This window comes from Condylura cristata, unplaced genomic scaffold (assembly GCF_000260355.1).
Source record: "Condylura cristata isolate star-nosed mole 26May11 unplaced genomic scaffold, ConCri1.0 scaffold00025, whole genome shotgun sequence".
NCBI lineage: Eukaryota > Metazoa > Chordata > Mammalia > Eulipotyphla > Talpidae > Condylura > Condylura cristata.
In genome coordinates this window covers 6,369,498-6,378,449 of record NW_004567126.1, presented here as the reverse complement: position 1 = coordinate 6,378,449, position 8,952 = coordinate 6,369,498, and the positions used below count along the sequence as shown (strand labels likewise).

Sequence of the window (8,952 nt, the reverse complement as noted above, 5' to 3'; positions counted from 1 at the left end):
GGCCCTCCTTGGTGGTGCAGCAGCTTAAAGAGCAGCTCTACAAAGCTAACCACAGTCATTTCAGCACAAGTTCAATCCCCAGCCAAGGAGGTGACCCACATGGCGTAGGTGACCCACATGGCGTAGCAGACCCCTCCTGTCTCGCAGGCTTCCCCTCAGCAGTGTACTTTGTCAGTCTACCTGTTCTGTTCCCACTCTACTTTGCCTCTGGTGAATCCTCTTACCACCCCTGCACTTCTGGTCTGTATCCCAGTTTTACATAAATAAATAAATCTTAAAAAAGAAAAAAAAAGCCACTACTCAGGGAAATAGTTTAGGAAAAATGATTCATGTTTAAAAATGTGCAACTTCTGGGCCCTACCTGGTGCAGCTGGCTAAAACATAGGACTGTGAAGCTATATCCACAGCCACTGCAGCTCAAGTTCAATCCCCTGCCAGGGAGATGACCCACATGGCGCGGCAGACCTCTCCTGACCCACCCTGCTGCTCCCCTCAGCAGTATACTTCAGTACATCTGCCTGTTCTGCTCCCCATTCTGTCTTTGGTGAATCCTCTTACCTCCTGCACCTATGGCCTGTTCTGTATAAATAAATAAATACTTTAAAATAAACAAGAATGTACAACTTCTTAGTACAGAGGGCTTAGCAGTCAGTACTCAAATACGTATTGCTGTCCATATAAGGAAAGCAGAGCTCCCTTACCTACCAATCTTTATTTCCTCGGGTCTAAAGTTCTCCAAGTACTAGTCATGCTATTTTTTTTTTTTTATATTTTTGTCTGTCTGTTTTATGTATTTATACAGTTCCTTTGCTAAAATCTTATAGTGCCACTGTCATACTGATGCTTTACATTGTTGGGCACTCCCTGTTAGAGGTTGAACTGTGTCCCCCAAAAGAAGTACTAACTCCTGCAATTTTAGTATGTAACCTTTTCTGTAAGTGTGCGGTTTCCCAATGTGGTCATGTTGAAATGAGGCCATTAGGATGGGCCCCAACCCACTGTCACTGACATCCTCAGAAAGAGGAGATGAAGACACAGATGACTGCGGAGGGGAGGGGAGGCGCAGGGAGGACGGGAGCCAGATGCCTACGAATCAAGAGCGAAGCACCAGGGCGAGGAGCAGCTAAGGACTCCTTCACTCCGTCAGAGGAGCGGGGTCCTGCTGACACAGGGCCAGAGGCTGTCTAGCTTCAAGCGCTGGGAAATGTTTCTGTTGGGGTGAGCCGCTCCATCTGGAGTGTTATGTTTACAGCAGCCCAAGAAACAGGTGCCCCGTCCTTTGTGAAATCTCAGCAAGCACCGTGGCTCCCAGGCCACACTGCTGCCCTGGTTTCTACCTCAACGCGTTCTTCACCGCCCTGCACAGGGCCATGCCCACCTATAATACTGTCCCCCATAAGCCCTGGACTAAGTCTTCTCTCTTCCTCCACCTACCTGCTCTAGGTAAGCTCATGGGTGGACAAGAGCTCCCCAATCTTATTATATCCAGCGCCACCTCTTCCTCTACCCACAACTCCAAATGTATGCCAAAGCCACTCATCACTTTCTCTCTACCCTCTAATCTGTTCCTAAGTGAAAACTCTACTAGATATCTACCGGTCAGACCTGTCCCTCTTCCCCCAAATTATGCTAAATTTCATCTCCCCCAGCCCCTCACAGCCATTCAGTCAGTTGGACAGATTCGCAATCACGCTGTCTCGTGAAATCCATCCACTTCTCTTGCGTTTCTCACATCAAGTCACTATCCCCACCTGCCTGATTATCACCACTTCCTAATGACTCTCTGGCCTGAAAAAGAGGGAGACCCCAGGACCATAGTTCAAAATCACACAGGTGAAGGGCTAGGGGAAGGGAGCGAAAACAGTGAGTATATTCACCTGCACAGAAACAGGAAAGTACTGTTATATGTGAAACTGAATTGGATGCAGAGAATCAACCAAATGGTGACAGAAGAGCAGGGGATGACAGCACAGAGGTCACAGCAGCGAGGCAATGGCAGAGGCTATTAGGACAGAGGGAAGAAGTAGGGCCACCAAAGCCCATGCGTCAGTCACCTGGCAGAAGTAAGGACTTCAGAAGTCGCAGACAAAGGCAGGACACCACTAAGCCAGAGAGCGAAACTGACCCAATGTCCTCCCTTCCACTCTTCCCTGTGTCTATAACCAGCCAGAGGTCAGCTGACAGACACAAAGAAAGCAACACCTGCCACGGCCAGCCTCCTAGCAAACAAAACAGAAGCCAGAGAGAACTGAATGTGAGAGCAAACAGGCCCAGCAACAATTGAAAAATTTTTCACCCTAACAGGAGTTTCAAGGCAAGGATGGACAGTAGTGTCAAGTACAATATAAAGGTCAGAAGAAAGAACAATATTCTGGTATTCTTCAACTGACTGACAAGGAAACCTAACAGCAGAGGTTTGGAAAAGAAAACAGGGGGCCCTCCCAAATGGGCCCTGGTGGCACAAAGGGTTAAAGCCCAGCACTATGAAGCTGGCTGCACGAATTCAATCCCAGTCCCTGGAGCTGAGCGTCAGACCTCTCCTGGCCCGCCCGCTGCTCCCCTCAGCAGTGTACCTCAACAATCTGCCTGTTCTGCTCCCACTCTGTCCCTGGTGAATCCTCTCACCTGCACCTTTGGCCTGTACCCCAGTTTTGTATGCATAAATAAACATTAAAAATAAAACGGGGCTTCCCTGATGACTCATGGGGTTAAAGAGCAACACTAAGAAGCTCTGCAGTCCCTGCAGCGTGAGTTCAATCCCTGGCCAGGGAGCTGACCCACATGGTGCAGCAGACCTCTCCTGTCCTTCCCGCTGCTCCCCTCAGCAGTGCATTTTGGTCAGTCTATCTATTCTGCTCCGAACACTGGTGAATCCACTCACCCCCACACCTTGGCCTTTACCCCAGTTCCCGTGTGCATAAATAAATCAACCTTTTTAAGAAAACAGAAAAGGGATGATGGAGAAAAGGGATTACACCTGGCACCACGTGTGCCCAGGAAGGGAGACTGGTACGTATCTAAAGGCAAAGGGGACAGGGCCCACATCATGGGTGAGGTCCACAAAATGGCAGGGAATACTACAAATCTGATTGGCCTACATACACATTTCCAAGGAACAGTAAATGGCCACTTAATTCCAGTAACCACCAATTCAACTGATTCCTAGAGGTCAATGAAATGAACCCCACAAACCATTGCTTCATAAGCTATAGCGTCATTTTTCTCACCAGCAACGCTGTGTTTGATTATAAGCTCTTAGTTAAATTACAGACTGAGGTTCTGCGCGTTCATTTACAGGTGGAGAACCTAGTCCACCTAACAGCTGGTCCATGCTGGCAGGAACGTGGCAGGTTAACCCAATACACTTCAATCACTTCCCAAGTCAGCGCCAATTAAGGTGCTGATTAAGTCTCTGCTGGAAACCTAAAGAGCAGTACTCAAACGAGTTGTAGACTTTAACTTTTCTCCTCTTTCCACCCTGACTCCACATCAGCCCGACTCCACATCAGCCCGACTCCACTTTTGGTTTTGCAATTTCTTGCATCATGGTGCTCCCTTCCAGCAACTACTGCCAGGCCCAGACTATCGTTTTCTCCCCACTTCAATCTTGCCTGACCTCTGATATGACAGAAACTGAAATATTAACGGGTCCCATGGACTTGGGTCAAATCCCAGCCCTTACTACATGACTGGCTTTCAAAATTGATCCTCAACCAAATTGGAAAGCTCAGTTCCCCATGCACCACCGGCCCCGCCCGCCAGGTCTCGGCCTAGTCCTGGGGTTTTGTGACACCAGGAGCCTGCAGTGTGAGCTCCCCTCCCGGATGTGCAGCACAGGCAATATTTCTCTTCCAGGCTGTGGCTCCCGCGTCCCCTAAACCCAACAGCCTACGGGCAAACACAGCTCCGGACCAGACCCCGGTCAGTCCGCCTGCCTCATATCAAGTGCAATTTGTTTCCTGAATCATCTGAGTCGCCTTTTCCGAGACAAATTTCCCGGGAAAGGGAGGCTTTTTATCAAAAGCGCTTCAAACTTGGTATCCAGTGACCGACCTCGGGGCCGGAACCCAAAGCTCTAACCCTGCACAGACACCCCTCCCCCGCTCCCACCCACTCCCCCACCCCCCAGTCTCCCGGCCCAGCTAGAGCCCAGCCTGGGCCTTCTGCCGCCAAACCCCCGCCCGTTTACACCCCCAGGAAGCAACAGGCCAGCGCGGCAGGGACGCCGAGTAGAAACGCGCTCGGGAAAATCGGCGCCCGCAGGAATGCGGGGCCGGGCCGCTGAGCTCCCACTCGCGGGGAGCGGGCCTCCGGGCCCCAGGCCCAGCCCCAATCACCTGCAGCAGCCTTCGGAGCAGGGGGCGGCGTCCGCGGGAGCAGCCGCGTAGAAGGACCGCGAGCACAGCCATGTCTACAGGCACCGAGCAAGGACTTCAAAGGCGGAGACAGGCCGGCGTGCGCGCGCCTTCTTGACCTCGCACCGCCCCTGACCTCGCGCCACACTATCTGCGGGCCGTAGCTCCGCCCCTACCCTCGCCCCGCCTCCTTGCCCTCGCCCCGCCTCCCGGTCTTCGCCCCGCCCCTACCCTCGCTCCGCCCCGTCTCCTTACCCTCGCCCCGCCCCTCCTCTCGCTCTCGCTGGCTCCCTCAGGCTCTCCCTGCACCAACCTGACACCGCCTCCGCCAATGGCAACTCGTCCCGCAGCGATTGGCCCTGGGAGGGGCGCGGCGGGGTGGGCCCGGCGCCCGGCCTCCCAGCACCCTGACGAGGCGCCGGGTGACAAACGGATAGACGTGGCTCCAGGCGTTGGCACAGAATCCAGCAAGCACCTGACACGCTGAGTATTCCAATTTCCACCACTTCTGACTTTCCAGGTCAGAGGTTTGTAAGCTGAGCCTTTCATTTCCTTGAGCCGGCTTCTCTCACACCCACTGGGCCTGGTGAAAATATTTTTAAGCACTCCAATAAGCTTTTAATTATGGTGAGACAAAAAAAAAAATCAGTTTTTTTTTTCAGCAGGAGGAGGAAGAAGAGTAGAATACATGTGAGTAGCTGACTGTTCTGAACAATTAATATGGATTATAGAAGTTGTCACAAAAGTCCATGTGATGGGTGCTACTGTCCACACTTTAAGAATGAGTAACGGAAATACAAAGTTAGTTTGTTGTCCGTGATGGAGCACAATGAGCTAGAACCGGGGTCTGAGCTGATTCCTTATAGTGCAGTGCTTTCCTGCACACTTCCCCTGAGAACTATAGAAATGGTAGCTGTGGCTGAGTAGTCACACACTCTGGGACCTCTTCGCTTCACTTGAGATCTTCAGCTGGAGACAGCTGATCTTTGTGACTTTGTAACTCTGTCTTCCCCAGTGTAGATTGTTCTAGAAAATAACAGAAATGACAACACACAAACGCTTGAAGACAGCTGACTCCAAATGCATGCCTCTCCTAAAGAAAAAGGCCCACCTCATGCTCTATTACACCTATCATTCATTACTGTTGGCAGCTCTGAGAAATTGCATTTTTCCCAAGATGGCCACCTATAAATTTCCCACCCACAAGCTCTTCTTTTAATATGACTGACCCTCGCTCTTCCCAGTGTAACTGAGGTCTGTGTTTCTCCCCTGGATTTGGAAAAAAATACGAACTGCTTGGAAGCAGGGGAGGCAGAGGAAATGGATGGGTCTCTTGGGATCCACTCCTGGCTGTCAAGCCTTCCAGCTAAGACTGCAGGTATCAGACAGTAACATCTGGCCTGTGCCCTGCCTGAAGTCTTGAGCCACAGAAACAGTGAGAAAATAAATGACTACTGTTATTTTAAACTACTGTGTTTGCGGTAAGTTTTGCATAATAGGTGAGTATGACTCCCTTCCCTTTAATTTCCCCATCACCCCAGATTGGCCCCTCAATGGAAGTATATTGCTTCAGCCACCAGATCCTGTTTCCACAGTTCACCATGTCCTACCTCGGTCCCTTGAAGGTCAAGCTCAGCCTCCTCTATTCTGACCCTACTCTAGGCCAAGCACAAGCCTTTTCCAGCCTATTGAAAGTAGCTCATTATAGCTTAAGCTGTGTGTTTGTGGCGTGTACAACATACAATCATATGGTAAATCTTTAACTAAAAAGGTTGAATTTTTTATAGAAATAAATCAGAACATTAAACAGCTGGTCTCTGGACCTAATACACAGAGACGATCACTTGTGAGAGGTGAACACAAATGAGTCGTTTTCATGTAATTCTTAGTATGGGGGAGTTTCCTGCTTATTTAATCCCCCCTAAACCCAGTGAATCAAGGAGCGTTACTGTGCATATTGTGCAGACATAGAACGCAGCTTCAGACACTCCCGGCTTTGTCCAAGGTCACAGAGCCACAGTGGCAGCACTGTAATTGAAAGCTGGCCGTGTGGTGCCAGGGCTGTGCTGACCACCTCACTAGTGACACTGCCAGGGAGACTTGCCTCTGAAATGCAGGGGTCACCTTTCAGTGGACATTCCTCAGAGGCACGCCAAGAAATAGTGCCGCTGTGTTGGACAGGACTGCTTTCTGAGCAAGTTTGAGGAGCTATTTGTTTTAAAGATTTATTTATTTATGTGTACCAAACAGAGGTACAGGCCAGAAGTGCAGGGGCAGTGAGAAGATTCATTTGTGCTAAAGCGGCTGAGCTAGTTACAGCTGAGCTAGTTTTTCATAGTGCTGCGCTTTAACCGGTTATACCACAAAGGAGGGCCCAGTTTGAGATTTTAAGGTAGCTAGCGGAGGACAAAAACTTTACTCCAGAGCTATGACACAAAGCTGCTCTTCAGAGCTAACTTCCAAAAAAGCAGCTTTAGTACTAATATGAGCACCTGGCAAGAATATAGTTAGTAACTTCATTTAAGAATTTAGGAATTTGGGGGGGTCTTCTTGGTGACACAGAGATTAAAGTATCCATGCTATCAAGCCATCACCAGCCTCTGGGGCTTAAGTTTGATCCCCATTCAGGGAGCTGACCCACATGGTGCAGCAGACCTCTCCTGTGTGGCCTGCTACTTCACTCCCCTCAGCAGTGTATTTCAGTAGATCTTCCTACACTGTCTCTGATGAATCCTCTCACCCCTCACACCTCTGGCCTACACCCCAATTTTTGTATGCATAAATAAAAATAAATCTCTTTAAAAAAGAATGTAGGGGCTCTCCCTGGTGGCGCAGCGGGTTAAGGCACTGCACTGAGAAGCTTAAGCCGCTTCCGCATGAGTTCAATTCCCACCTGACCCGGAGGTGGCGTGGCAGACCTCTCTGACCCGCCGCTGCTCCCCTCAGCAGTGTACTTCCTCAATCTGCCTGTTCTGCTCCCCGCTCTGGTGAATCCTCTCACCCTCGGCATCTCTGCCCTGCACCCCAGTTCTATATGAATAAATAAATCTTTAAAAAGAAAAAAAGAATTTAGGGGGCTCTCCCTGGTGGTGCAGTAGTTTAAAGCACAACACTATGAAGCTATCGCAGCCAGTGCAGCACAAGTTCCATCCCCTGCCACAGGGGTCACCCACATGGTGAGACAAACCTCTCCTGACTGGCCCACTGGTCTCCTCAGCAGTGTGTTTCACTCCACCTGACTGTTTTGTTCCCCACTCTGCCTCTGGTAAATCCTCTCATCGCCCGCACCTCTGGCCTGTACCAGGTCTGTATGTATAAATAAATCTTTAAAAAAATAATTTAGGAATTTGGAATTCAAGATTTTTTAAGTAGAAAATAGAAAGACCCACTGTATCCAGAATAACTGGAAAGTCTCTGGTCTATACTTGGGGCATATTAGACTCTAAATGAATAAAAACTAATTCTAATATGTTATTAATAAGTCTATTATCTAATCTTTATTAATTCTGGTTTTTGCCAAAAAAAATTGGGAACCAACTCAGGATTAAAGCATGATGATGGGAGTAGGGGCAGAAAGGTAATTATGGAGATGTGAATTAGATGACTCCAAGAAGATTCTACGTGAAGATAAATGAGGTAGAACCAGCATTTAGAAGGAGGAGGAAGTAACACCAAAGCACAAAATGTGCACGGAAAGCCAGGTCCACAATTACTTTGCGATAATGAGTTGCACCTCTCATGAACTTGTTTGAAATTTGTGAGGATCCCACCTTACACCCAGCATGTGAAGACATAACCAACACAATCTAAAGGGAAACAAATCTAAAGTATCACTCTAAAATCCTAACGTCACACATAGTTCATGTGAAAGATGAGAAAGATCTGAAAATACTTTTTCCAGTACCCATTGAAAACAGCTTCCTCACTTTCCAGTAGGATTAATCCCAATAAACAAAAGTAAACATAGGAAATGCGCCTAACCTAGCAAACTAACCCAGCGAACACCATAGCTTAGCCCAGCTACCTGAGTTGTGCTCAGAATACTTAGAGTCACCTGACACAGGGCCTACTTTACAATAAGAGATGAGTTCGTGTAATGTACAGCACACGCACTAAAGGTTGACACCTGGCTGCTGAGTGTGCGTGTTTAGCTCTGCCAGCATCACAACTGCATTTCACAAGCTCTCCTACGCTAGTCTTGGAGAAGACCAAAATTCCACTTCGCAAATACAGTTTCCACTGATTATACATTGCTTATACAATGAAAAACCATAAGTTGGACTTTCCTGGTGGTTCAGTCTCAGGGCTATGAAGCAATCTGCAGCCACTGCAGCAGGAATTTGACCCCCAGCCAGGGAGCTGACCCACACGGCACAGCAGACCACTCATCTTGCCCACTGCTCCCCTCAGCAGTGCATTTCAGCCAGTTCACCTGTTCTGCCCCCCACTCTGTCTCTGGTGAGCCCTCTCACCCTCCTGCACCTCTGACCTGTAACCCAGTTCTTGTATGCATACATAAAATAAATCTTTAAAAACAAACAAACACATAAGTTGAACCATCATAAGTCGGTCGGCAATCATCTGTACAGAAAAAGCA

General features: G+C 48.9%; 1 protein-coding gene across 1 annotated transcript in view; it reads right to left on the bottom strand.

Annotated features, from left to right (window-relative positions):
• The window catches only part of ACAT1 (acetyl-CoA acetyltransferase 1), a 23,411-nt gene extending 18,898 nt beyond the window's left edge, over positions 1-4,513 (bottom strand). The window contains exon 1 of the mRNA XM_004689076.2: positions 4,338-4,513. Within this exon, the coding sequence (XP_004689133.1) occupies positions 4,338-4,409 (72 nt within the window). The 5' untranslated portion in view covers positions 4,410-4,513. The remainder of the gene's footprint in view (positions 1-4,337) is intronic.
• Positions 4,514-8,952: the final 4,439 nt, after the last annotated feature.